This window comes from Bipolaris maydis (genome assembly GCF_028858645.1).
Source record: "Bipolaris maydis strain C4 unplaced genomic scaffold PSV08scaffold_8, whole genome shotgun sequence".
Classification (NCBI taxonomy): domain Eukaryota; kingdom Fungi; phylum Ascomycota; class Dothideomycetes; order Pleosporales; family Pleosporaceae; genus Bipolaris; species Bipolaris maydis.
The window spans coordinates 1,345,390-1,372,522 of record NW_027093864.1 but is presented as its reverse complement, the minus strand read 5'-3'; the positions used below and the strand labels follow the sequence as shown (position 1 = coordinate 1,372,522).

At 51.9% G+C, this 27,133-nt stretch overlaps 11 protein-coding genes across 11 annotated transcripts; 5 read left to right on the top strand and 6 right to left on the bottom strand.

Annotated features, from left to right (window-relative positions):
* Positions 1-27: 27 nt before the first annotated feature.
* Positions 28-1,308, top strand: PSV08DRAFT_305180 (GPN-loop GTPase). The gene is made up of 2 exons (XM_014218266.2): positions 28-80; positions 139-1,308. The coding sequence occupies exons 1-2, from the start codon at positions 54-56 to the stop codon at positions 991-993; spliced, it is 882 nt and encodes a 293-aa protein (XP_014073741.1). The 5' UTR covers positions 28-53; the 3' UTR covers positions 994-1,308.
* PSV08DRAFT_410299 (spx-domain-containing protein) lies at positions 1,300-5,871 on the bottom strand. The gene is made up of 5 exons (XM_066093853.1): positions 5,545-5,871; positions 5,205-5,482; positions 3,682-4,065; positions 2,029-3,634; positions 1,300-1,976 (listed from the first exon to the last, which is right to left on the bottom strand). Exons 1-5 carry the CDS (start codon positions 5,726-5,728, stop codon positions 1,609-1,611), a joined length of 2,820 nt encoding a protein of 939 aa, XP_065949043.1. The 5' UTR covers positions 5,729-5,871; the 3' UTR covers positions 1,300-1,608.
* Positions 5,872-7,079: 1,208 nt separating this feature from the next.
* On the top strand, positions 7,080-8,984 carry PSV08DRAFT_371764 (acyl transferase/acyl hydrolase/lysophospholipase; the record flags this gene model as incomplete). The annotated part of the gene is made up of 3 exons (XM_014218264.2): positions 7,080-7,227; positions 7,449-7,983; positions 8,042-8,984. 3 exons carry the CDS (start codon positions 7,080-7,082, stop codon positions 8,982-8,984), a joined length of 1,626 nt encoding a protein of 541 aa, XP_014073739.1.
* Positions 8,985-9,294: 310 nt separating this feature from the next.
* On the bottom strand, positions 9,295-10,470 carry PSV08DRAFT_305139 (uncharacterized protein). The gene is made up of 4 exons (XM_014218219.1): positions 10,217-10,470; positions 10,044-10,154; positions 9,830-9,985; positions 9,295-9,640 (listed from the first exon to the last, which is right to left on the bottom strand). Exons 1-4 carry the CDS (start codon positions 10,362-10,364, stop codon positions 9,477-9,479), a joined length of 579 nt encoding a protein of 192 aa, XP_014073694.1. The 5' UTR covers positions 10,365-10,470; the 3' UTR covers positions 9,295-9,476.
* A 3,383-nt stretch (positions 10,471-13,853) lies between these two features.
* On the top strand, positions 13,854-14,762 carry PSV08DRAFT_248175 (uncharacterized protein; the record flags this gene model as incomplete). Its single annotated transcript, XM_014218236.1, has 1 exon — positions 13,854-14,762. One exon carries the CDS (start codon positions 13,854-13,856, stop codon positions 14,760-14,762), a length of 909 nt encoding a protein of 302 aa, XP_014073711.1.
* An 88-nt stretch (positions 14,763-14,850) lies between these two features.
* On the bottom strand, positions 14,851-16,496 carry PSV08DRAFT_204119 (glycosyltransferase; the record flags this gene model as incomplete). Its single annotated transcript, XM_014218239.1, has 2 exons — positions 14,851-16,105; positions 16,157-16,496. The coding sequence occupies 2 exons, from the start codon at positions 16,494-16,496 to the stop codon at positions 14,964-14,966; spliced, it is 1,482 nt and encodes a 493-aa protein (XP_014073714.1). The 3' UTR covers positions 14,851-14,963.
* Positions 16,497-16,946: 450 nt separating this feature from the next.
* Positions 16,947-20,078, top strand: PSV08DRAFT_362946 (cation efflux family-domain-containing protein). Its single transcript, XM_014218235.2, has 4 exons — positions 16,947-17,434; positions 17,487-18,716; positions 18,776-18,994; positions 19,041-20,078. The coding sequence occupies exons 1-4, from the start codon at positions 16,962-16,964 to the stop codon at positions 19,978-19,980; spliced, it is 2,862 nt and encodes a 953-aa protein (XP_014073710.1). The 5' UTR covers positions 16,947-16,961; the 3' UTR covers positions 19,981-20,078.
* A 30-nt stretch (positions 20,079-20,108) lies between these two features.
* On the bottom strand, positions 20,109-22,562 carry PSV08DRAFT_224842 (DNA polymerase alpha/epsilon subunit B-domain-containing protein; the record flags this gene model as incomplete). Its single annotated transcript, XM_014218263.1, has 2 exons — positions 20,109-21,834; positions 21,880-22,562. 2 exons carry the CDS (start codon positions 22,560-22,562, stop codon positions 20,172-20,174), a joined length of 2,346 nt encoding a protein of 781 aa, XP_014073738.1. The 3' UTR covers positions 20,109-20,171.
* A 126-nt stretch (positions 22,563-22,688) lies between these two features.
* PSV08DRAFT_224837 (uncharacterized protein) lies at positions 22,689-24,348 on the top strand. Its single transcript, XM_014218262.2, has one exon. It carries the CDS (start codon positions 22,817-22,819, stop codon positions 24,176-24,178), a length of 1,362 nt encoding a protein of 453 aa, XP_014073737.1. The 5' UTR covers positions 22,689-22,816; the 3' UTR covers positions 24,179-24,348.
* A 13-nt stretch (positions 24,349-24,361) lies between these two features.
* Positions 24,362-25,748, bottom strand: PSV08DRAFT_204108 (uncharacterized protein). The gene is made up of 2 exons (XM_014218261.1): positions 24,945-25,748; positions 24,362-24,812 (listed from the first exon to the last, which is right to left on the bottom strand). Exons 1-2 carry the CDS (start codon positions 25,504-25,506, stop codon positions 24,490-24,492), a joined length of 885 nt encoding a protein of 294 aa, XP_014073736.1. The 5' UTR covers positions 25,507-25,748; the 3' UTR covers positions 24,362-24,489.
* A 24-nt stretch (positions 25,749-25,772) lies between these two features.
* On the bottom strand, positions 25,773-27,008 carry PSV08DRAFT_224832 (uncharacterized protein; the record flags this gene model as incomplete). Its single annotated transcript, XM_014218218.2, has 1 exon — positions 25,773-27,008. The coding sequence occupies one exon, from the start codon at positions 27,006-27,008 to the stop codon at positions 25,935-25,937; it is 1,074 nt and encodes a 357-aa protein (XP_014073693.2). The 3' UTR covers positions 25,773-25,934.
* Positions 27,009-27,133: the final 125 nt, after the last annotated feature.

Here is a 27,133-nt window from a genome sequence, read left to right as displayed (position 1 = left end):
GTTTCGACCAGCCGCATGACGCGCGTTACCATCAACCCATCCCGACTGCGACAATGAGCAAGTATGGCACCCTGGTTATGGTAACCGCCCCCCTCCCCCACGACCTGACCGCCATTCGGACACACTGACCGCTCACAGGGCCCGGCCGGCGCGGGCAAGTCGACCTTCTGCACCGCTCTGATCCAGCACCTCCAAAACACCAAGCGTCCGTGCTTCTACGTCAACCTCGACCCGGCCGCCGAGGAGTTTGCCTTTGAGCCCGACCTCGACATCAAGGACCTCATCAGCCTCGAGGATGTCATGGACGAGATGAGCCTCGGCCCCAATGGCGGCCTCATCTACTGCTTCGAGTTCCTCATGGAAAACCTCGACTGGCTCACCGATCCCCTCGAGGAAGTCACCGACGACTACCTCATCGTCTTCGACATGCCCGGCCAGATCGAGCTCTACACGCACGTCCCCATACTGCCGGGCCTGGTCAAGCATCTCATGTCGGGCTCGCTCAACATGCGCATGTGCGCCACCTACCTCCTCGAAGCCACCTTTGTCGTCGACCGTCCCAAGTTCTTCTCCGGCACCCTATCCGCCATGAGCGCCATGATGATGCTCGAAATGCCCCATATCAATACACTGAGTAAGATGGATCTGGTCAAGGGCCAAGTCGCTAAGCGCGACCTTAAGCGCTTCATCGACGTCGACGCAGACCTTATTGACGACGACCCCGCGCGCAAGAAGACGTCGCCTGAGGAAGAGAGCAAATATAGAGACCCGGCCTCGACGGAGAGCTTGATGAGCGGTTCGTCGTTTCACAGGCTCAACAAGGCGGTTGCGGAGCTCATTGACGGCTTCAGCATGGTCTCCTTCCTCAAACTTGACGTTCAGGACGAGGACAGCCTAGCCGCGGTATTAAGCTACATTGATGATGCTATACAATTCCACGAGTCGCAGGAACCAAAAGAGCCGAGGGACATGGAGCCTGAGGCAGATATGTAGTCCCGTTTGACGGATGAACACATTTTTGCATTGTCGGCGTTTTTTTTTTGGTTTTGGGGAAAAACATCATCTTAGTGGGTATTAAGAGGGATTGTGTGGCCGGTGTGTCCAATATCCTTGGGGGGGGGAACTGAACGAATGCCGGTTATGAGATAAGACTTTTACGATACCCAATATATATCCATGTACCAAAAGTACACGATTTAGTTGTACAGGCTACAAACTGGAAGTTACAATTTCCAATCTCTAGTGTGTGTATGTGATGCGCAGATAGTCCAAAGGAGTCAAGAACAAAACAGCCAGTTGTAAGGCGAAGAGAAAAAAAATAACAGACATTGAGACAACAGTCATACACATTAACTACATTTTTCTTCTTTTCGTACACACACCTTCGCTCGCTCAGTAATGCCAGACAGAAAAAACCAGAAAGTAAAAATAAAATAAAACAAAAAAACAGCAATGGTTCGCTCCCACAACAACGCGGAGTAAAGAAAAATGAAAGCGATTTTTTTAACCTTGCAATCCATCCGTTTTCTTTCGGAGTCAACACAACACAAACCCCGACCCCCACCATGTACAAGAATCCCCGGGCATTTCCCCCGGACAATCCCCGGCTTAACCCTTCATCCCACCCTTGAGACTTCCATGATCACCACCCTTCCCAAGCCGGAACCCAAAGCTGACAGCAACCGCACAAAACAGACCAAGGCAAAGCAGCGTGGGACCCCATCGATCATGATAAGTTACCGCTCTCCTTTCCTTGATCTTGTTGACACGCCAAATGTACAGTCCAGCGCTGTAGCACAGGGCCAGGCAGGCAATAATGGTGAAAGCCCACGCAGCGGCAAAAGCAAGAGAGTCACCAAAGTTGAGGAGCGTGGCAGCAATGGAACCAATGAGGATGGAGAATTCGAGCCAGGAGAGGAAGGTACGTTCAGTGGCTAGCTGCACCTTTGGCTCAACACGCACAGGAACGTGAATACCTGGTTGGTGTTAGTGTCATACTCTCCAACAGAATCCGTTGCAAAAACTTACGCTTGCCCTTTGGAGCCTTGAAGCGCTTCACCTCTCCCCGTTGTTTCCAGCTGGGTACGCCGAGTGTGAAGCCTCCATCCCCAACATCGGTTGGTGTTGGCTTTGGAATAATCGCCACGACCGTGTTGAGAACTACACTGCCTACCTTCGAGGCGGTTCGCTCAACCCACTTTCGGGCATAGCGCAGACCCCCCTCTCTCCTGGCAGCCTCAAAGTCGTCGTCTTCATCATCGCTGTCCGAATCGTAAATCGGGTAATCGTTGTCGGTTGTGCGTCTAGCGGCAACTCGCTCTTCGATATCAAGCACATTGGGATCGTTGCCGTTGGTCAGAGTACCGTAATCACGGGCTCTCGCCATCTCATTCTGTTCCATGGTGTCTCTAGCTTCGCGCAGCCTCCTCAACCGATCGTCATCCTGGTTGCCATTGGAAGAGGGAAGGCCAGCGGCCAGATCCTCGTCTTCACTGTCGTCATCATCCAGGTTGCCGCTGGTGCTGATGTCGTTGCTCGCACCGGGCCGTTCAATACCGAAGTTGTGGCTGACAGGCTTGCGGATATCAACATCCATCTGTGGGTACCAGTATGGAAGTAAGTGGATGCGCTTGGGGTTGAGCGTGGCTGTGCCGTGAATGTACTTGGAGAACTTGGGTACGGCCTCGACCAGATGCGATGAAGTAAGGTCCCTGATCCATTGGGGTGGCTCACCTCCGGCCTGAGTCTGTAGCTTAACTTCGAGGACAGCATAGGGGAAGAGCTCCTTGTCCTCTTTGGGCAGCTGCTTGAAAGGCCAGTCCACACCAATGTCGGTACGACGCCAGTTGTCACCAGAGCGCGTCTTTCCATCCAGGTTGTCCTCACGGGTCATGGTGAGCTCAGTGTCAAGTGAGATACGGACACGAGCGTCTCCGGGGAGTTGAAAGGCAGTTCGGTGGTAGAAGGATCGTGTGACGGGCTCAAGCTTGCGGGTAAGCACACGGTACTGGATCTCTCGTGCCAGCTGCTCGTCGGAGGCGATATCCTTTTCAGGTCTCTTTTGCTCTCTGCGTTCCTTCTCAAAGATCTGCTCTGGCCTAAGCTCACCACGAAGGTATGCGTTGACATTCTTCTCCTTGAGCTTGAATCGTGCCTTGACCGACTCTTCTCCTGTCCAGTCTTCACGGTGTGTCTTGCGTTCAATGAAGATGGTGTCGCTTGACATACCTCCATACCAACGTAGTCGGATGGCTTCCGCACCCTCAGTCTTCTTCAATCGACCCTCATACAGCTCCCACGTTTCTGTATTGTCAAAGTAGATGGACGTAATGGCAGCATCCTCTTCGTTGAACTCCTTGTTAGGGTTGAAGACGAGCACAGGCAGGTGCTTGAGGATGATGAGCTTCAGTTCGAGGATATTGTCTGGGTGCACCCAGTACTTGGTCGTCTGTCGCACAAAGTTCTGCTGCTTTCCTCCTGCTGAAGAATCGCCCTTGACCGGGTTTCCTCGAGTGCGGACAATGTCGTAGAGCTTTGATAGCTTGACGACGTATGAGTCGTAGTTGTCTTGGAAGAAAGGCTTACGCTTGAGGCGGGCGGCGAAGACGGGCTTGAGGAACCAGCTGGTGTTTTTCTGAGTCAAATTAGCACCAGACCATACAATATGCATTCTGTACATACGTCATGTTTCTTGATGATCTTCTGGAAGCCCGTGTAGTTGAGTTGCGTAAACTTGGCGAGGTCGTGGACGTCGGCGATGATATCGCTTAGGTCTTCCTCAAGCAGGTCAAAGTCCTCTTCGTACTTGTCGGGGTTCCCAGGATCCTGCTGGGCGCGCGCGACTGCATCGTTGACCTCCTTCTCCGATGCTGCGATGCGACGAATGATTTCCTCGGCCTTGACGCGCTGGAACGTGTAGACCTTGTCGAGCTCTTTCTCAAGCTGTTCGACGAAGCTCTGCTCCGACTTCTCGTCCCAGACGTGATGAACGCGCAGCGAGTTCTTCAAGCCTTCATAGTCGATGTAGTAGAAGACCCACTGCTTGTTGAGCGATTGCTTGAGTTGCTGGCCGAACCTGCAAACGCGCATTAGCTCCCGTTGACATCATTTACGCGATGCGACGATTGGACAAGGCATGCGCGAGCATTGCTGGGGGACAGGCATAGCGGACAAACCTCATGTTGTGTGAGAAGCGGGCAATCAACAGGCACCGCAAAGTTAGCCAAGAGAAGTGAAGGTGGTGTGTTGGAGATGCAAAAGGGCAGTCGAAGCTTCAATGCATCAATGCAGGGCCCCATCAAAAGTTCCGACCCAAGAGTGACGCTCCCCGCGTACCAGTGCCTGCCTGGTGGAGCTCCGGGCCCCTAGCGCCGTCTGATGGAGACAGAAACGGGTCTGCCGTGGCATGTAGCCATTGAGAAGGCCCGATGCTCCCACGTGAAATCAATACAACAGGCAGTCTGCTTCCATGCGGTAAAAATGAGAAAAAAAGCTTTCTGTTGCGCCCTCTCACAGACGTCATTTGCCTGCAGATGCGGGCGCATTCTGAAATGGAAAGACTGCCAAGTTTGCTGGCGCTGGACATGGCATCACCAGAACATCTCGATGCAAACTACGTACTATATCGTACACGAAAGCAGCCGCCTTGAGCCTCTAGATCATGCCTGCGTCTTGTGGACTGGACTGGCATTGCGCTCGGCTCTTTTGCTGCGATCCCATGTTCTCAAACCATGTTCTTATTTGGGCATGCAAGGATCCACTGTCGAAACAATGGCTCTGTTTGCTTTCTGACCATGCCGTGTCAGGCTTCGACACAACGACGACCCTTGTCTGGCTTCTTGTTGTTGTTGTTGCTGTCTCACATGAGCTTTGCTAATGCAGTCATCACTTTGTTTTTGCAAGCTTGGTCGCAGTCATACGTAGGAGGAGAGCCGTGGCTCATGGGATTTTCATTAAGAGGGCTAATTCTAGCACCCTTCCAAAGAGAAACTAAAGATACCAACATATTCAACCATGTATCGCGAGGATACCATAAACTCCAACTAGCGCCAAGTCCCAAAGCCATGCTCGGCGGGTATCGAAGATAAATCGTAAGCGGACCAAACGTATAGTTGTAAAAGAGGGCGTGAGCTGAGCGGCACGCACAACCACTAGGCATCCCGATCATGCAGCGCCTCATTAGGGAACGTGCCTGCAGGACTAACATGCTGGCTGGTTTCTGGACTATTGTTTTTGCTTGCTTCGGGCGAAGGGGTATGTAACCGTGAGACAATGTATAGGTCGTCGTAGCTGCCTAGTATCATGTGCTTCCACCTTGCCAGCGTAGGCAGGCCTACGTTGGCGACGGAAGCCTTGAGGGTGGGTTTCGCTGCGTACTTTTCGCGCTCGGCGGGCGATAGTAGATCTTCGTTGAGGATGTCGAGCCGACTGTTGCCGCGGGGTATAGACTTTCTTGTAACACGTAGAAATGGTAACGAGGGGTCTGGTTTGCTAGCGTTAGAGTCACCATGTCAGGCAGATGGATGGAGGCTAGGCAGCACTCACCATTATCAAGCTCGGCGCAGAGCTCGCCCTCTGTCTTAAACTCTAGGCCTTTTGCACCAGAGCGATACTTGTATACAAGGATGGATTTTTTGCCATTTTCGTTCAGGTCGAACAGCGAGCTTGCCTTACTAGACTCTGAGCCCGATGTCGACACCGACTTGAACGTCATGCTGCCTTCTAGCATTCGTGCGGTGACTGAAGGAGAAAGGTGAGGAGGACTAGGGAGAGAGGAGGGACCGAAGTCGGTGGAGCCTTGGTATGGGGTGAGGATGTTTGGGTTTGCGAAGGGCAACCAGGTGGAGTGTGCTTTGTATAGCCGTGGATGGCGGCGGGTCTGGTGAGTGGAAAGGTGAGTGTGGAGTAATGGTCTGGGCCGTGGCTGAACCAGAACCGTCGAGCCTTCCAGCAGCGTCACGCCTGAGCCTTGTTGGGCGACAGTGCTGCGCCCCGTCCTGTGGCTGACGGTGACATGCTGTGATGTCCATTGTGCGGCCGCTCGACACGCTCATTGGCCAACGGCGCGGCTGTGCCTTGGGCAGCGCTGATTGGACGCCACCCAGCCCCACCCACGTCTATGCTACCCAACTCAACTCGACTCACCTCAACGCAAGCCGACGCAAACCCTCTGCAAATCCACGCATACCGTTGCTGCCCAGCATGGAGCGATTACAAAACACTGTCGCGCGTTTTCTACACCGACCTGGGCAGGATGACGCTTTCTTGCCGTGCGCATGACGGGCAGGCCAAGCAAAGGGGTGTTGAGCGAGTCACCTGGATGGCGTTCTGATATGGACGCGTGCCCCAAGCCCCCAAGGCTTGTTACATCGCTCTGGGGATCACTACTTGCGCATTGTGGAGACATGGCACGGATGAATCCGCTCTCGTTGTCCTCGGACTCATGCGTCTTTACATGTTCACTGCCCGCTCGCAGTGCTGCCAGCTGGTTCACAGCCTTGTTTGGCGCCGGGCTAGGTTTGCCTAATTGCCTTCTGGCGCCCCTGCATTTCAGCTCCGCGCCATGTTCGCATGTAGAGTAGGCAGCGATAACAAGGACAGAGAGCACAGTGACACTGCTCCTTCTGTCGTCATAGAGTCCAGTCGGACCCCTGGGTGATGCAATATCGGCAGACGCGCTGACTGTTTTTTCCTCTCCCCACGTTACACGAGCACAGTAGCCCCGGACATGTACGAGGGTCATAACTAACGTCTGGAGAAACATTCCTCACGACGGCAAGAGCTTGGCTTCTTATTCGTCGCTTCGCCAGCGGCCCCGTTCACTAGCGGCAGAGCCAGCCACTGCCGCAGCCCACCCTTCCACCTGCACCCTGCCCGCGCCCTTCGCGGGAACGCGCGAGAATGTCATGAGGCTCCCTAAGGCCTTATATCCACTTCAATATCGGTCTTCCCCCTCGCACCACCTAGCACCGTTACCCGCCGAAATAATCACGCAAGGCTAGAGATCTACCTGTGAAGCATTCAACGCTACTACACACCATTCACGCGCGCAGCACTAGTTGAACCCACGCGCCTTCAACATGTTGCAACCGCCTCGAGAGCCGGCCTCGAGGCCGCTCAGCATAAGAACAACTGGCACCACTGCGACTCAGGGCGACAAGACTGGAGAAACCTGGAAGATGAACGTCACCGCCGAAAACTGCTGGGAGGACCTTATACTTACGCTGGGTACGTGGGATCTTGTTATAGCCTTGTAGCTCTCCTATCTGCATAGTGTCCACTTGGCGATTCCTGTAGCTGTCCAACACTCTGATGTTGTCCGATTGTTCGTTTTTTTTAGTTGGCAGTAGCTTTATAGTGGTGCAGTCAGCGACTAGCGCCATCTATCCGTAGTCTGACATGCAGTTCCCCAAAGCTTGTCTTCTCCACGCTGACGTTTCTTTGCATAGATGGCGGGGGTATACGCGGCTATTCGAGCCTCCTTATCATACAACAGTTAATGCACGAGATCGCCGAATGTGAGCGCCGAATACAAGATGAAGAGGGTCCAGTCCCCGGCACCGAACGCCGCGAATTCAAAGAGGACGAGCTACTCCCATGTCATTACTTCGACTACATGTATGGCACAAGCACTGGTGGACTCATCTCTGTTATGCTTGCCAGGTTGCGCATGACTGTGCCGCAATGCCTCGAGATCTATCGTAAAGTCGGTAATGAACTTTTTGGGCATAGGAGGAACATTCTACCCCTAGCTACAAAGTATGATCATAAACCGCTCGAAAAGGCAGTGCAAGATATCGTAAAGCAATATTGCAAAGAGCATGGAAAATGCACAGGAGACGACTGGTACCCTTGGCGCTCAGAGGAAGATCAAGAACAAGTCCCTATGGAAGCATCGGGTGTCGGTTCTCTACGAAGTGCAACCACATGGGGTAGCGGTGCTCCAGCTACCAATTTCAGGCCAGTGGAGCGCATTTGTCAATCGTAAGTAAAACCTCCTTCCCTACCTGTAGTCTCCTGCCTTTGTGCTAACAATTGCTAGCATCTGTCTAACGGCTATTCATTCTGGTCAAATCGATGAAGCCTATCTCCTTCGTTCTTATAACCACCAATACGATCCCGACATCGCTCCAGCATGGGTTACACCATACAATACTGGTGCTGACAAGATGAAAATCTGGCAGGTGACAAGAGCAACCTCAGCTGCACCATTTTACTTCGAGATGCTCACAGCTGAGTTTGCGAATGGTTTGAAGAAGAATTTTAAAGACGGTGGAATTCGCGAAAACAACCCTTCATATGCTGCTTACAGTGAACACGCCTCACTAAAGGGGGATGACAAGGAACCAGCCCTTTTACTCTCAATCGGAACCGGACGGCCAGATACATCCAATGACGGTTTCGCCACCGCCTGGCCTGGACCGTTGGGCAAAGTCAAGGCACTGCAAAAGTGGAGCGAAAAATTGGCAGTTTTCAAGAATCTCTTGATCAAGTACACCGAAGGTGAAGACCGACACAAGATGATGCGTACAATTGCCAAGGGAGAGCATCGATGGTACAAGCGTCTGAATGTCGACAAAGGACTTGAAGGGCTACCGCTTGATCACTGGGTGAAAGGAAAATGGACGAACCCTCAAACCAACGAAACGAAAGTAGTGAATGGAGGAAAAACCCTTACGATCATGGAGACGGTGACCAGGGCGTACCTTGACAGGATAACTATTGCAAGCCCTGGAAACTTAACCGAATACCAACCCCCCAAGATCGTTCTCAAGCAAGTCGCAGAAAGATTGGTGCGCCATCGAAGACTCAGAGAAGCCACTAAAGGAGAAGACCTCAAGAGGTGGCAAACACACATGGGACAATGGCTGACGGGCGAGCTGAAACCCGAAGACGCGAAATTTGAGCGAGTTGCACCAAAGTCAAGGAAAGGCTCGAGAGCCTTTCTCTCTTCACCACGCCCAATGACGCCCACTGGAAAATGAAGAGAACATCGTCTTGGAAGCAAACGATCTTTGGACTGCCATCTTCATCGTCGCCCAGCCATTGCCGGGCGACTGCGTTTCGCAACTGCAACACATTACACATTGCTGCACCTTCACCATCTGCAACAATATTTGTCGTTGCCTGGCGTAATCAGCCTTACCGAAAACACCTTGACCCTACCGCCGGCTCAGTGTTCTTCCCGTGTCGAGCCGAGCTCTGGACGCACTGCTCACTGCCTTGCCATATTTCAGAATTCACTTTGCAATCAGCGACCAGTCATCACACTTCTGCATTGAAGAAGTCATACTTGAAAAAAAAGTGATAATAGTTGTGTCATTGATTCGTAAATGCAATAGCAAGGGCAAAAGCCATGCGACAAAGAGATATCAATAAAGGCATAACTCCCTTATTCTGCTCCAACCCAACCAAGACCGTTAAATGCTGATTACCGTCCCCCATGCCCAACCACATGATTATCTGGACCCCCCCAATCACAAATAGAGACCGGCAAAGCCAACAAGACCGGCAAAGGCCGCGGCTAAGGCGACTGTGGGCGAGTTGGCGGAATTACCAACGGGCTGGGCATTGCCTTGGACATCATCTTGAGTACCAGTGCCTTGAGTGCCAGTGCCAGTGCCGACGTTATTGTTGTTGCCTGGATTGTTCCCGTTAGGACTATTGTTGTTGACACCATTGGGATTACCGTTGGGGTTTCCATAAGGAATACCATTGGGGTTACCGTTGGGATTACCATTGGGGTTACCATTGGGATTACCGTTGGGATTACCGTTGGGGTTTGGGGGGTTGGGAGGGCTGGGAGGGTTGGGAGGGTTGGGAGGATTACCGTTGGAATTGTTACCACCGGGGTTGTTGTTCGATGGTGGGTTTGTTGGGGTGGTGCCTGAGCTGGGACCTCCAGGCCTTGGTCCAGTTGGTGTAGGACCTGCGGGCGCGCCGCTGACTGCAGTGAAGCCACAGTCACGGACAAGATCTTGAGCGTCTACAAGGAGAGCATTAGTCACGTGTGAGGAGGAAGAGGAAGAGAAGGAAAGACGTACCATTGTCGAATTTGCCGCCGTTTCGCCAGATGCAGTCAGCGCAGTTGGGGATCTGGGTGTTTGCGTTTTGGGCGTTGCAGATGCATTGGAGTTCAGCGAAGTCGTCGTCGTCTGAGATACTGGTTAGTATGGCAGTTCACATGATCAAGGTGGCTCAAGAGATAAAGACTTACTTGGACCTCTGTCGTCACATCCGGTTGTTAGAGTGACGACGGGTGTGCAAATGTCGATACAATTGCGTGGGACATCCTCGAATTCGAGTTTGTCGGCGAGGCCAACGGCGGAGAGGGCAAAAGCAATGGCGATGATGTTGTAACGCATTATGGCTAATGTGGGTATCTTTCAAATGACAAAGTACTGAAGAATAGGAATATGTGTGTACTGTATGAGACTACTTTGATTGTCTGTGAGTGTTGTGCTGCTGTGTGATGGAACCATTTTTCCGTGCTGGAATCCAACTAGTTATATACGAAACATCCAACAACTGCTCGCGTGCTTAATTTCCCGTTTCAGAGCATGATTGATGCCGGTCCCACAAGGTACACTATGCAGCATGCAGCCCATTCCGCCCACGGACACCTACCACCCACCACACACACACCCCAGGTACCAAGCAAAACGCACTGACATGACGCAGATGACGAGTGGCACAATGGCAAAGCAAGTCCCTCCTGCTCTCTCCCTCCCCGCTCCTCATCGGCCCGTCGTCGGTAACGACAAGATCGGCGGGTGGCTTCACAGGCTTCACGACGTCGCAACTGGGCGGAGGCGGCCAATCCAGTGTAGCAGCATCCCTTCAAGATCCGCTGGGCGGAAGACGTTGTGACCGCTTGGCACGGCTCTACTATGGGGTATTGTACAGACTCGAATACCGCTGATCTCCCCCCCCCCCCCCCAGGTAGACCACTTGCGGCTTCGCCGCTTACTACCCTCAGCCTCACGCGCAGACGTAAACACACTTTTTGCAGCCTTTCACCACATGCACCTTATTTTTTTTGTGTTTGTTTTCTTGTTTACTGTGCGCTGTCGATCCCCCTCCACCCCCCTTCCCCTTCCCTTCTAGCTAATCAAGATAGAGATGCTAAGCGCAAAGGAAGAAGACAATGGCCACGTACATGTACATTGTGTAACGACGGCGTCAAAAAAAAAGGAGAAACGAAAATCGTAGAAAGAGCCAAGCAAAGAAAGCTCCACCCCCAACCTCTTCTTCTTCCCTGTCTATGTTTTCCTTGGAACAGAGGGGGGGGGCGCTGCTTAGAAAAGTCCCCACCCGGAGAGCGGGAAATTCAAACACACTCCCCGCCAAGCCCTGACATGGAGTCAGCCAAGCAAAAAGGCAAAACAAGACGGTGTGAGTCGGCTGCTGTCCTTTTTTGGGTCCTTTCCTTTTTTTTCCTGCCTTTTGGTCTGGGACCCTGGAAATGTTTTTGAGTTGTTGCGCTGGCGGTCCTTTCCCGCCCTGATGCCCTACTACGCTACGCGCGTTCCTTTGCGGCAGTGCAATGTAAGTATGACAGCCCCATGTGACTTTTTCTCTTTTTCTTTCGTCCGTCCACAGTTCTTGTAAAGCATGATTTACGCGAGATTTTATTGGTTGGCGAATTGTAAGTTCTAAGAAAAACTCTTGGTGCTTTTTTTTCCCTTTGCGCCCAGCGGGCTTGTAGGGCTGAGATGAGATGGGAGATGGAGATGGAAGTGTTCGGCAAGATTTCATCAAGGGCCATGCAATCAAACTCCCGTCGTGCGTCACGCCTTTTTTTATACACTTTACTTTACTTACTGCTGTTCTTTCCTGCTTCACATAATGCACACGCTAGATTTCTATTTCGCTGTACTTTCCCTTTCCTCTTACTACTGCATTTATTAATCCTGAGCTAGTAACATTCGTGCTTTCGCGCTTAAGAAAACAGGAGGCAGCTACTTTTCTTTCTTCTGTTTTACATAACAGACTACTTGACTAGAATGAAATACGAACATGACACCAATGCTCACATCTTTACTAAGACAGTTTGGCCGAACACCAATAGCCATGGCGATGTCACAACCTTCATTTTTTGCCAAGGCCCCGATTGCACAGCCCCAATTCCTTGCGCCTCCCTTCCTCCTCTTCTCCCAAGCCCAAGCCCAGAAACTAGTCTACACGTTGATTAACAAGACGGCCAGTTTGCCCAGACATGTCGCAGCAGGGTCGCGGTACTTTTTCTACTGCTGTGCTTACCCCACCAAAAAGGCTTGAGTGTAAAGCGGAGTACGCGTAGTTTTCTTCTTCGCCTTTCTTGGAACTTCTTAGTCAAGACGGGAAAAACCTGGTTGTCTCTACCTCGCCGTTGTCTTTTCTAGTCGTGAGCAAATCATAAATCTTGTTTTTTTTGTCTTGGTCTTACAAAATAGCTCTTGGGACTTGCGTAAGAAAGAGGTTATGTGTGTGGCTTAGTGTCACGAGGTCCCCTAGAAGACAAGATGAAAAAAACCTGGAGAGTTAGTGCATGTGTAGTATGTGCCGTGCTATGATTTACACTGCCGTGTGGATACAAGAAACGGCGGTCAAGTGTGGCTCGGGAATAAGATGGGAAAGGCCAAGGCCGGAGTTTTTTTTAGCAGTGGACTGTCGCGGGCTGGCGGTGCGGGACGGGAGCGAGTGGCTGCAGGCGAAAGTTGGAGAATAGGCTACGTCGTAAGCTGTCGCGTCAACGATGTGCGTAGTGCGGGTTGGGTGGGCTTGGAGTTGGGCTGCTTACACAACTGTGCTGACGCACTGTAAGTCTGACAGATGAAATGTGACTCTTGATTTCTGGGTTGCTTCTTCCCCCATACAGAATCAACAATAAAAATCAAGGATATCCTCTGTTTGTGGGTGGGAAAACAGCTGACTTTTCGTCTTCCTGATATCATCTGTTCCAAGTGCCGGAGCTGAGTAGTGTAGCCTCAGGACACGAGTATCCATCGTAGTTTCCACAGGAAATTATCCTTATCAGATTACTCTTTAGCAATGATATTTGTACGTTAAACTTGTGCGTATTGTGGCTCATGGGTCATTTGTTCACCTTCACCATCCAATGGCAGGTGTGTATATTCAAATCACTTGCTCTCCAAGGTGCACCTACAAGAACCCTCTGGACAGAATACATTTTAAACATTTCTGATTAATCACAATACCAAGTTTCGATTCATCCCAACATCTCTCCCAACCATTTGGCCCTCCTTGTGTTAGCAATGCCCGTCAAAGTACTGGCTCGATATGTATTCCAGATGTCTCCACCCTCAAATGCATCCACTCACCCACTCGACTAACCAAAACCCCAAACCTCATCACGCTCTCCCCGAACCATGTTCAGAGCAACTATATCGAAATTCCTTTGGCTCTCAAATGTCACGACACGTGACCCACAAAGCAGAACAAGCAACGTTCTGGACTGTCCCACGGTACGATCATGAAAGCAGATGGGTCACACGGCAAGAGCGATGTTAACCTTGGATGAATAAAGATACTAAGCGATGCATTGGTATTTTGTGCGTGTAAAGAGAGATGATGGGATTAACACACGACTATTATATGTAGTAACGTCACTCCTTCTTACCTTCCTGATATTGATACACACCCTTGTATCGGCATCTATCGTGAAGTAAAGCTACATCGCCTAACTCGAGGTTCTCCGATCGAATTTCTATCGTTCCAGCGCAGTTATTTCTATTTTCTTAGCAACAGCACCACTGCATATCGCATATATCCTACTCGCTACTAGTGTTTTCTTACTCAGCCACGCGTGAGCCAGCATTCTTCACGCATTTAAAGGAAAAAGACCCAGGATAATGAATATGCATCAATGGCTCATTGAGCACTGTCACCTGGAAAGCACAGAAAACGAAATAGATACATATGCACGACCCACTACCAACCTCGATAGACAGGAGACATCGATTTGGCCACAAAGATTACTAGTCCGGGTAGACAGCCACCATTCAACTCGAGATACACGCGACTCGCAAGGCAGTAGCAATGAATCGCGCGAATCCGAGGAAGAAACAATACCGAGTAGCGCCCCCGATACATTAGATACGGAAGAGGGCTATGAAATGAACTCAAGCATCCTAGCAGGTATCGAAGCCCTTCTAGAAGACTCCGACTCCTACGACTACGACTCCAACTCCGACTCCGACTCATCAAGCAATCTGCCAACCCCTCCATTAATCCCACCTTACCCAGTCTCGCCCATCGAACAGCAAACCATGATGCTCCACCAAGATCTCATCTCGCTCTTCATCCACCACCGAGTCGCCGCCATCACGATCTCAGCCCCAGCCCCCTCCTCCCTCCTCGCCGTCGAAGAAATGGAAACCCTAATGTCGCACTACGAATCCAGTCTCTCCTGCCCCCTTTACTCGGGCCTCTCAGTCCGCATCTACCTCAGCATTCTCTACACCGCGTACATCATCTCCGACCGCTTCTTCTTCCCGCGGTCCCCCTTCGCCACCCTAACTTTCAGCTATCTCAGTCCCACACGGTATATGGCGAGTAGACTGAGGCGCCAGAGGGTGTCGAGCGAGATACTGGTCGTGTTTCAGAATTTACAGACGGTGATGAGGGAGTTGGAGGCTGTCACATGGGGGAGGAGGCGGTATTTGAGGAGGTTGGGGAGGTATCCTGAGGTTGTGGCTAGGACGATTTGGATGTTAGATCCGACGGTTACGCATAGGTGGGATGGGCCGTTGGTTTTGTAGGGAAGGGGGGGGGTGGTAGGTTGGTGCAATGAGAGAGTGTTGTTAGAATGAGGGGGCAGAGATTATCCTGCGTTGGGTGTTGGAGAGTGAGTTGGCATTGTTTTGCATTTGGAAGTTTTTTTGTTATTGACTAGGGTTTCATTGGGTATCATGGTTGCTTTGAAGGATTTAATGTTGCGGATATGGTCGACCCTCGGCAGTTCAGATCAGCTTGAATAATTTTCCACCTACGCCATCCCACTCATCATCCCATCTGTGCTCGCTTTCTTTGAGAGCGCCTACTTTTAGTGTTTCTCTTAACGTACCATCGCTGCCAAAGAATGCAGCCAAATGCAGGGCAAGCTCCTCGGGGCTCTGGAATCCCAGGCCATTTACGCCCTGCTTGACTAGCTCGGGCCATGCCTCGAATTTCCCCCAGCCCACGACGGGCAATCCTGCGCCAAACATGTCGACGACTTTCATCGGAAGATCAACGCCAGAGGAGGATGTATGCAGCGAGACACCGAGATCAGCAGAGGCGAGAAGGAGAGCATAGTCGGCATGGGTAAGCCATGCCGTCTTGATGATGACATTCTGCAGCTTCTTCTGCTGATTCAGCTCGTTGATTTTGGAAAGATAATGATCCCTTTGAGGCCCTTTTCCAGTGATGATGGCTAGGATCCTGGGAAGATGTGTTTTTGAAGTGCATTCGGCAGAGTAGGCGACGAGAGCTGACAAGAGGATAGAAAAGTCTTCATCGGCTGTCCAGGAGGTAGCACTTATGATGAGTTTCCAGGGGGTCTTTGAGCTAGGTGACAGGTCCTTTGCAAACTGAGCCGTTTCCGGTAGTCTCTTGAGGAATTTGGCGCGCTCCTCTGCCCCGATGGGTTGAAATGCAGATGCTGGACGGTCATGTAGGGCTTGTGCAATAACTCCATAGTCGACTTTGAGAACGCGGGCCATTGCGTCGGTCACGGTGATGTGGTGTGAAGCTGCCTTAGCAAATATTTTTTCATACTTCTCCGATATTCTGACGAGGGGGTGAGAGTCACCAAGTTTCATGGCCAGAATGGAGTAGCCAAAGTTATGCCAATCGATGACCAGATCAGTGCGTCTTAGAAAGCAAACCAAACTCGCAACTGCGAGTGTCGGTATTGAAGGGGGATTTTGCACAAGCGTCCATCTTGCGGGCTGGGAGCGGTAGCCTAGTGCAGTATATAAGGAGAAAATTTGCCAGAGTACTTTGAGAGGAGCCAAGATGGGGAAGAGAAGCTTGCTGCTTGAACGCAGGCTAGCGGGTGCTGGGGAAAGGGGGATGATTTCAATTAATGGGTTGGAGACTATCTCCGGAAGTATTTCAGATTCTGGGATGCGGTTAGTTGCTGGCAGTATGGGCACTTGCGGACATGATTCACCTTGGTAGCCGATCAGAGTGACTCGGGCGCCGTGTTTAGCAAGGCTCAGGGCATGGTATTGCATGCGGGGGGATCGTCCGATATCGCCCAACACGACAACCTGAACGGACCGCGCATTCTTCCATCGCGGGGGCTGCTTTCCATCTCTTGTTGTTGCTTTGATCTCTTTGCCATGCTCGTCGACGAACTTTAGCGACTTGTCCTTGTAAGGATCATATTGGCCGGGTAGCGTGAGTAGCAAGAGAGTAAAGAGTGTGGACAGGACGACAACGACAGTGAGCACGAGGGAGAAGAGGGTAGCGTACTTGTCTGCCGCTGCTTCTAGCGTGTCGTCGAGCATGGTGATGATGGAGGGGGGTTGAGATAGCGTTGGCCAATTGCGATGCACATGCTCATGCAGGAGAGAAGGCGCCACATGCGTAAATGATGCCAAGGATCGGAGTGGCGGTGCCCACCTGTGCCTGTGCAGTGTGCCTGCCGCTGCGGAGAGCTGGGGACCGGGGGTGGACGGAACCAAAACGGGAAGGCGGCTAAGGACGATAAGTGTTGCTAGGAATCTGGATAAGTTATGTAAGAGACACCCCTGACAAGACATGCAACATACAGAAAAGACGGCCGTCCAATATTCAGCCGTCGTGGATATATCGAATTGCCCTCCTCTCTGCTCCCCGTACGCTGTTCCTCTGGCTAGTCCGCCATCCGCGTAGCGACGCGACCGAGCCTCGTTTCACCACCGCCAGTTGGCGCCCCTCGTTTTGGTGGGCTGCTTGACTGCGAGCCACGACAAATCCTATCCTTGCAGCACATGGCGTCGACATATGCCCTGCCCGTCACTCCGCGCTCCCACACGCACAGCCATGGACGCTCGTCGTCACAGTACACGCCCGAGTCTTCGTCGTATACGGCCAGCCCCATCAACGGCGCATCTCCCGTCAGAAAGCACGGCCACCGACACAACCGGTCCGAGGCGAACACCAATGGCCAACTATATGGCGCAGTGCGCTCCCAGTATGCTGAGTACAACGGCCACGCCCACTCTCACGCCCACGACCATGCCCATGAACACAAGCACGCCCATGCGAGATCGACCTCGAACGACTCTACATATACCCTGAAGCCCTTCCTCAATCCCGCCATGGGCAGGTCCACAGGCAGGCCACGAGGAGAGTCTGACCTTGGGCGCCCTCCGTCAAAGACTCCCCTTACCACATATGGTTTCTCGTCAGTGTCGCCCATCCACGAGACGCCTCCCTATGCGCCGTTGCCTTCAACGCCCTCGTAAGCATTGTTCCAACATGCCTTAACATAGCTCAACTAATGCGTATTACAGATCATGGCTGCAACTCCCTGAGGCACTCACTGCCCTCCTGATTCCCCTCCCATACCTCTTCGCCGCCTTGGCATACCCAGACAATGCTCAGTCCTCACTGAAACCGCCGTCGTCGCTGTCAGAAGCCATGGCAGAAAGCATGCCTGCGATAGAATCCACCGAAGCCTTACCCGGGGCGCCGCTGTTGCACGCCCTCACCCTTTCTTCGGCAACACTATTGTTAGTAGGTATGGCAGCCAAAGTCAGCTCCACGTTGCAGCCGTTGGATAGACGGAAGGAAGACAAAATCACCCCAAAGGCTGCCAATGCACCTAAGAGCATTGCCAGCAATGCTTTGAGCATGCTCTTGCCTTTCTACGCCTCCTTGCAGATTGGCGGCGCAAAAACCGCCCTCATCTTGCTCATCGCAGTAGCAGCGGGAATTGGAGCGTTGGATCAAAAGCCAGGCAATCACACACTCTGGGACGATGCCCGGCGGACGCTGAGGACGCGCAAGATGACTTGCGGTGCGCTTTTCCTGGCTATGGTCGCAGACGTCATGACTTCTGAAAGCACCTCAAGCCTTCTGATCGGCTATACAGCCCTTTTGGCTTCGATTTTCTGGGTTCCCCCACCTCTACCAACCACGGCCTGGTCACTCATGACCAACCCACAGAACCAGGATTCATTCACGAGCCAACGGCCTCTTCGCGCCTCGCTGCCAAAGCCTTCGTCCCCACTAATCAACACCTCCGAAAACCAACTTTTGACACTTGCCGCGGGTCTTGTTCTCCTCGTCATTGCCGTTGTATACTCTTTTATTGCTCCTTCTGGAACTTTTTCTCTGTCTCAACATACCATTGGCTTTTCGGCCCTCTCAATTGCATCAGCGACGGCGCTTGTCTACTTTTCTCTTCCAGCATCATTGCGGAGTCAGAAGCAAGTCGGACTACGGCTGAGCGCTATTCTTGTTTTTGCTTCTAGCTTTTTGGAATATGGTGGCCGTCTGAACATTTCACTCCCTTTTGTGTCTGCAATACTTATTGCAGCCGTCGCTTTTGACACACGCTCCCCAGTACCACATTTCCACGACCATGCACATGCACATGATCATGGCCATAAACATGACCATCGTCTCCACGGAAATCACTCGAGAATTTCCGCATTTTTGATTGCACGCTCTACCCCTGGATCCATTATACATAGTATTTTGATCGAAAGGGATTCACGGCGCATTGCATACTTTGGCGTGTAAGTTTCATCCTTAACATCATCGGTGACCATAGATACATTTTTCTGACATGGAATAGACTGAACCTAGCCTTTATGATGGTCCAATTCTTCTACGGCTTTGTCAGCGGCTCGCTGGGCTTGCTCACAGACAGTATTCACATGCTCTTTGATTGTGCTGGTCTTGGCGTAGGTCTTGCCGCTGCAGTCATGAGCAAGTGGCGTCCAAACGCACGTTTCCCCTACGGCTATGGCAAGATTGACACGCTGTCTGGGTTTGCAAATGGCGTTTTTCTCTTGTAAGTGATTGTTTGATCCCACAGCAGCTCGGGCTAACTTGTACAGACTTGTCAGCGTAGAAATCATTTTTGATGCTTTTGAGCGCCTCTGGGAAGGCCACGAACTTCAGCGTTTGAACGAACTGCTAATTGTTAGTATATTAGGATTCTTGGTTAACATAGTTGGTCTCACGGCTTTTGGACATGCTCATCACGGTCATGGACATGATCATGGGCACGATCACGGCCACGACCATGGACATGGACATGGACATTCTCACGACAACGAAAACATGCAAGGAATCTTCCTTCACATCCTCGCCGATGCTCTCGGCTCCGTAGCTGTCATCATCTCTACGCTTCTGACTAAGTACTACGGCTGGTCTGGATGGGATCCTATTGCGTCGTGCATTATTGCCATCTTGATCTTTCTCTCGGCCATTCCTCTTGTCAAATCTAGTGGAGCAAGACTTATGCTCAGTCTACCAAGTGACGTCGAGTATGGCATCAGGAACGCATTAGGAGAGCTGGGTACACTAAGAGGCGTGGTGGGTTATGCGGTGCCCAAGTTCTGGCTTGAAGATGAAGGAGCCGCGCATGGCGAGGCCCATGCGAAGGAACACGCTTGCGACGGACACAAGCACGATGAGCCCCATGATCACCACGAACACGACCATTCGAACTCGCATTCGCATTCGCACAATCACAACCATGGCCACGACCACAGTCACGATCATGGCCATTCACATTCGCATTCACACTCTCATTCTCATTCGCACTCACACGATCATCATGACCACGACCACGACCACGACCACGCGCCGAAACAACGGCGCATTCTTGGTGTAATCCACGTCATTGCCTCGCGTGTTGCAGATATCGAAGATGTCCGGGAGCGTTCGTACCAGTTCCTCAAGGACCGCGGCATGGACGTCGTTATTCATGTGGAAAGGGAAGGTGAGAGCCGATGTTGGTGTGGTGGTGGTAATGACTACAAGCAGAGTTAGTGTATTACTTCTTTGTATGAATATCAACTAGAGTAGAGTTGGAACGAGCATTCTTCTTGATAAAGGCAACATGGTATTTGATTCATGACTGCGTTCCTACCCTCATTTCTTCGAGCCCATTAAACACCATCTAATCTTGGAATGATATCTCTTTAAGGAAAGAAAAAAACACCATCTCATACATCTGCCTTTTACCCCTCTGTCCTCACAACCCCCGTACTAGTCCTAACATCAAACTCGACCCACCGCGCCCTCCCTTCCGTCCGTCCTCTCCTCCCTCCACTCTCATCCAGACTCCCCGGATTCATAACCGTACATCCAAAATACTTGACCACAAACGGTGGGGCCTCGGCATCCGCAAGCACCACGCTCGTAGGCAGCGGATACAAACTCATCGCATGCGCAAAGTCCCAATGCAAGGGGCGCGAGGAAAGCGGGTAAGGGCTGAGATGTGACTGAGAGAGAATAGTACGAGTAAGTGCGCGTGCGATTTGCGTGTCGAGATCGACATCTGGCTGTTGCTGTTGCTGGTGTTTTGGCCGTGGAGGTGGAGGATGCGCCAGATCCAGATCCATGGAGTCTTGATTCTCTAGGTCTCTGGCTTGCTGACTGGGTGCAAATGGCAACTCATCATCCGCATCCGGAGGCGGTTTATTGAAGCGAATTGAGTTTCGCTGAAGGCGACCTAGGAGGTCATCTCTTAAGATAGCCATTTCACCCTTGACGCCGAACCAAGTGAGACGCGAGGGGTTCGAAGTCCAAATGACTTCTCCTTCTTTGCCTTTTGCCTTTCCCGGTCCCCAGATCTCGCGATTGGCTTCGGCGACGACTTTGCGGATGCGGGTGGTGAACATATTGGGTATGGGTTTGCGGGGGAGGGGGGTGGCGGCGCCGGCGGAGAAGGCACTGGGCCAGGCATCGTTGTCGCCTGGGACGAGGACAAGGGTTGTGTGGGCGATGAGAGGTTGGAAGTCTGCGAGGACGGAGGCGAGGGCGTCGAAGTGCTCTTTGTATTCTATGCTGCCGGTACCGGGGACGCCGGCTAGACTGGCTTTGGAGCTGAAGTTTCCTATCAGGATGATGGCGAGGGGGTAGACAGGGTGAGCGTCGGTGGGATCGGGTGTACATGTGCGTAGAAGGGTGCGGAGGGCTGATAATGTTGAGGGTACGTCCAGGTGGAGATCTGATGCTATGACGATGTTGTGTGCTCGTTCGGGTTCGAGCAGCTTAGATGCAATCTTGTTCATGCGCGCACCAGTTCCACGCTGTGAACCGACGCCCAAGAAATCAGTCCAGCCGAATGCTGGGCCAGCCAGACTGCTCTTGTCAACTTCCTCAGCGCCGCCCAGCGTTGCTGTTCGACGTTCACAGGGGGGATGTCCGACCGAAAAGCAGAGGAACTTTCCACCTATTGTGCCGCCGATACCACCACTGCCTCCTAGTGATGAGCCTGCTCCTGAGTCTTCTTCATAGCTGCCTTCAACCAGTACAATCATGCCTGGCGCAAAGTACGCGCCCTTCTCAGGTATCGGTCGCGCATGCTCAATGTCAAGCGCAATTGTTCCCGTAAGGTCAGAGAGTGAGAGCGCTCCGGTTGCTGAGACAGTGAGCATACCTAGCAACAGGTGCGTGCTTCCAGTCCGCCCAAGCAAGTTGGCAATGGGTGTGATTGTGTTCATTTGCGAGGTTGCAATTGATCCTGTCCGACTCAGAGTAGCCGACCTAGCTGTGCTGAAAGTGGGTGCTTGAAACGTCTCATTGCGTAGTATGCGCTGATGTACAATGTGATACCGCTGGCGGAAGAGTTCAGTCTTATGTGAGGGATTTGGGAAGAGCGATGGTTTTGCGGTGGATCTAGTATCGTTAGTAGAAGCCATAAAACCCCCAACATGTACTCACTTTTCAAAGTGTTTTTGATTAACGTTGTAGATCAGTTTAGGTTGCTCGAAAGCGCCAATGACCTTCATCCACTCTCGGGAGTCTTTTAGCAAGTCCTCCTCATCCTCCTTGTCTTCCACCTCTAGGTTCGATATGCCGAAACTTGAAGTAGTGTCCAAAGATCCATGTGACGTCTGACCGGATATATCTGGGCCGAAGTTGAAGCTGCTTTGGCGTCCTACTGTCGAACCCTGAACTATTCTGCCACCGCTCATGGATCCTTCTAGTGTCTTGAGTATGCTCTTGAACGTCTCATGGTCTCCTTCCACAATGACTTGTCCACCGCACTTCTTCCAGCTCTTTGCAACTTCCTCGAGGACCTTCTCTGCTAAACCTTCCTCTCGCCATCCTGAACCGCAGTGCTTTCCAATAAATGTGGCTAGGGCCTGGAGGGCGGAAGATGTGAGGGTAAGATTATGTTTCTTTGTGAAAGTCCTGAATGCCAGCGGCCGCAGAGTTGCTGGAGGCAATAATATCGGAAGAACAGTCGACTTTGCAACGGGCTTGAGAGCGGGCGGGGCGCGTATTGGGGCTGTCCTGCGGGGATTGATTGGGTGTACTGGTGTTCCAAATGCGGGCGACGAGGAGGGTATGGCGTCCGCTGCCACTGCTGAAGGCTTTTCTGGGCGTCTTGCTGTGGCCATGTCTGTTGTATTGGCTGCAAAGGTAAATGCGTGTTGTACAGGCACTGACTGGCGTCGTCGGTCTGGAATTCCACTTTACGCGCGACGCGGTCGCGCTTTCGCGCTAAAAGCAGCCCGCTTTTCCTAGCAACAACCAACATTCCTACCAAAACACAACACCCAACACCTTCACCTTCAATATTGAAGCTGCGCAGTATTGATTCTGCAGTCGACTCCCAAAAATAATACTGCAGACTCACCGCAACTCACAAAACATGGCTGAATCTGCCACCGAACCTCTTGCGACCGTCGCTGAGACTGACGACATTCCCAAGACCAAAGAAAAGCTATCAGAGCTGTCGCAAGTCGCCTCTATTCACTACTCCACCAAGAATTTCCCCGCCGCTGCAGAGAACTATGCCAATGCTGTCGAGATTCAAGCCGAGCTCAATGGCGAGATGGCGCCTGAGAACGCCGAACTGCTCTTCTATTACGGGCGCGCACTATACAAGGTTGCAGTCGCAAAGAGCGACGTGCTAGGCAACAAAGTCGCACAAGAGGAGAAAAAGAACAAGCAGCCAAAAACGAAGAAGGCTGCAAAGACAGAGACAGCTGAAGCCTCAAGTGCTGCAAAGAGCGAACCCAAGACAGAACTGGTAGAGAATAAACCATATTTCCAGCTCCAGGGTGACGAAAACTGGACTGATTCCGAGGATGAGGACGACGAGGCACAGGACGGCGAACAAGAAGAGGACGACGACGACTTTGGCAACGCATACGAGATCTTCGAGCTAGCTCGCGTCCTGTACGAAAAACAACTACAGGCACTCAAGGAAGGTGAATTTGAAGACAAGGGCAAAGGGAAGGCGGAGTCGAGTCCTCGTGAGCGCATCATCAAGGAGCGGATTGCCGACTGTCACGGTTTCCTTGTCGAGATCTCATTGGAAAACGAGCGCTTCCACGATGCTGTAGCAGATGCCCGCAAATCGCTTGCACTGCAAGAAGAACTGTATCCCTTTGAACACGAAAATGTCACAGAAGCACATTACTCGCTTTCACTTGCGCTCGAGTTCGCATCCGTATCCAAGGTCCGCGAAGACCAGACTGGACAATCAACAGATGCACCCCCAGAGACAGAGCAAGGGAAGGAAGACGAAGACGGCGTCAATTGGGAGTTACGGAAGGAAGCCGCTGAGCAGACCGACCTCGCCATCCAGAGTCTGGAGGCGAGACTTAAAAAGGAAGAAGCAGCGCTCGACTCGGACGCACTGAAGCCAGAGCAAAAGAAGGAGAAGCAGGCAATCATCAACGACAAAAAGGGCATGTTGGAGGACCTCAAGACACGCCTTGTGGAGCTCAAGGCGGACCCCACTAAACAGCAATTCGACAGCATTGACTCGTCAGTTTTTCAGGGCTTGTTAGGTGGAATGATGGGAGCCGATGCAGCAACCCAAAAAGCAAAGCTCGCCGAAGCAGCCAAGAACGCGAACGACGTCTCGGGCATGGTTAAGAGAAAGGCAAAGCCAGCTGCACCAGCGGCAACGTCCGGATCAAAAGATGCAGGTAGCAGTAAGAGGAAGCTCGAGGTTAACGATAGTGGCGCGGACGAAAAGAGGGCAAAGACTGAAGAGCCATGAGCAAGACCTACTTTCCACAGGGTATTTTGTTGTTAACTGCCAATAAGGCGTATTGGATTGTACGGAAATGTTTAGCGTCACGAAGAGAAACGTCATCTTCTGGGTCACTATCTACTAGTACAAACCCAGGGCAACACGTCAACCCATGCAGAATAAGAATCAAATGCACGTCAATAAGTCCCGTTACCCCCCAGCTCGGCATTAATGCATGTATATGTACATCGTAGTCTTGCTTGGCATAAACTATCGACGGTTGAAGCTCAAACAAAGCCACTACTAAGGACCCGCTACTCAACTTCCAACCGACCTACTTACAACTTGCTCCCTGAGCTTGTACCCTTGCCCTTGAATCCTGTCAGGACCGCACCACCGTCAATCTCGATAGCATTGCCTGTCATATGGGCGCTTCCAGCGCTGCTCAAGAACAGCACCAAACCAGCGAAATCACTAGGCTTGCCCACCCTACCCGTTGGCTGTGTGGCCGTTAGGGAATCCGCATATTTTTCCAACCCAAAGCTCGTCATCCGCGAGGGAAAAACACCGGGACAAATTGCATTGCACATGATATTCTTTGGCGCAAGTTTCGAAGCCTGCATCTTAGTAAGGTGGATGCACGCCGCCTTTGCTGGACCATCTAGATCACACACCATTTGTCAGCAATTTTCCATAGTAAACGGAAAAAAAAAGGGGGGGGGGGACTGGTATAATCCACAATTTGTGCAAACGTGAATCGGACAGTACGAAAGAGTAGAAAAAAAATACTTACAAGAAAAAGTGCCAGTGCCCGGTTTACTCAGCCCGCCAGTCTCGCCCGTTGTGACATCCATGGTGCCTATCCCTGCCATGCTTGAAATATTAATTACTCTGCCGGGCGTATCCGCGTTGGCACCTTTGAGCAGCAAGGGCTCGAGCCCCACCGTCATATAAAAGATACTCTTGACATTAAGCGCGTACAGCTTGTCCCATGCGTGCTCGGGGTAATTGTAATAGTCGTCGCCCCAGCTGGCGCCCGAGTTGTTGACGAGCACCGTGAGGCGGTCTGTCCGCTTCTTCATTTCCTCGCAGAGGGCCAGACATCCGGCCTTGTCTTTGAGGTCGGCGACTATGTATTCGCATTTGCCTGGACCGAGGGCGTTGAGGCGCGCCGTCGTGGACGCGAGTTCCTGTTCTTTGCGAGAGGCGATGAAGACGCGCGCGCCGTTTTGCACAAAGGCCTGCGCGGCCATTTCGCCGAGGCCTGTGGCTCCGCCTGTCACAAGTACAACATGTGAGCGGAAGTCGAAGAGAGTGCTGACTCGAAGGTCGTCTTTAGAGGCGGCGTGGGCCATATTTTATTGGGTACGAGTTTGCGATGCAGCTTGGGGGTTGTACACTACAGGATGGGCTGGTCAGTCTTCGCATGGAGGTGAAAGATAAACCCAGCAGCAAGACCACAGGAATGTTGTCGCTGTCCAAGAGCCTAGGTTGAGATAGGAAGGCGACGTGACCGAGTTCGCCATGATTCTCGGTACTATTGGCATAGCAATTGCAGATTGCTGGGGTTGAGCCGAGGTTCTCGTACAGGTTCTGGTGTGGGGTTTAAGCGCCGAATCCTTCGAGCTTGGCCGCAACTTCATGTCTCGGCCTTGAACACGTAAGCGAGCCTGTGAAGATTGGTCCAGATGTTGAAAGAGTTGTCATCATGCACAACTCGAGTATGAACACTGGATGAAGTATGCAAATAGGACAGCGTCGTCTCGAGGTGCCCATGGAACTACTATCTGTCTGATTCTAGTGGGCCATATGCGCCAGTGGCATGGACTTTTCCCTTTTGGAGGATTTCAAACACAATGCCAGTAGACGGCGATTCTTTTATGCACACTTCAAAGATAGCGGGGACTACCATTGGTTTCTTGAAGTCTACTTGCATCTGCAAGGGGATACTGTTCGGCAATGCCGTGTTTCCAGCGTCAGGCAAGCTCTGTAATGCTTTTGCAGCTGCATGGTTTCCGTGTGCAAGCTTTCCGGGCAAACCGAACAGCTTTGCAGCGAGTCCAGACAAATGTATGAAGTTGTAGTCCTTGCACAACGCCGCCCATTTCAATGGATCGTCTTTGGATAATGAGATTTGTGTACTAGTGAGTGTAGACCCTGGTGCTGACGCATCATGTTTGTTTCGATCCGAGCCTTTGGAAACGAGGCTGCCCGACGTCTTTTTGAATTCCAGCATAGTGAAAACCTGGCGGAAAATGGCGTGATACGTCCCATTGTTCCTATCGCTGGGGGCACTGATCGTTATTTCGAGAGCCCACTCGACTCCACGCTTTACTCTTGTTGGTTCTGCGTGCATTACTGCATCAAGGTACATCGAATCCATATTCGTAAGCTTCTCTAGGTCGCATAGGTCGGGACAAATTAGCTCGAATGTGTTGCGGACGTTGACCGCACCGAGGGGATTGACAGGACACCATGGGCTGGCGAGCAGCAAAAGCATGCCAGGCTCAGTCATGGCCGAAAGAAATAGGACTAGCTGGCCATGTTTCAAGTGTGAAAGTTTAGCCTCTCTATGCCCAACTGCCGAATGAAAACGAACAACGTCTTGGGCACTTATGACGAGAGGCGAGCGGAGGTGCAAGCCCACAGGCGTTGGGCCTGGCATTTTGGTAACCGAATAAAACACGGATTTGAGCATCATTGCAAGAATTGCTACGACCACTTCCCGGATGCGCAGCGAGTTTGGAGAAAATGCCAAGATGCTTCTTTTGGATAGTAGAGGCAGCAGACGGTAGCCGAGGAAGCCAAGCATTCCGAAGGGCGTGACGAGGGCGGACAAGAATAGCACAACGGCCATGGTTGGCTACGGCGACGGGCCGGGTAACGTGGGGTGCAAAGTAGTCAGTGCAAGTGGACCGCTCTGCTGTGGTTGGAGTTTTTCACGACAAGGCAACGAAGCGAACGCGTGACGTCAGCCTTAGC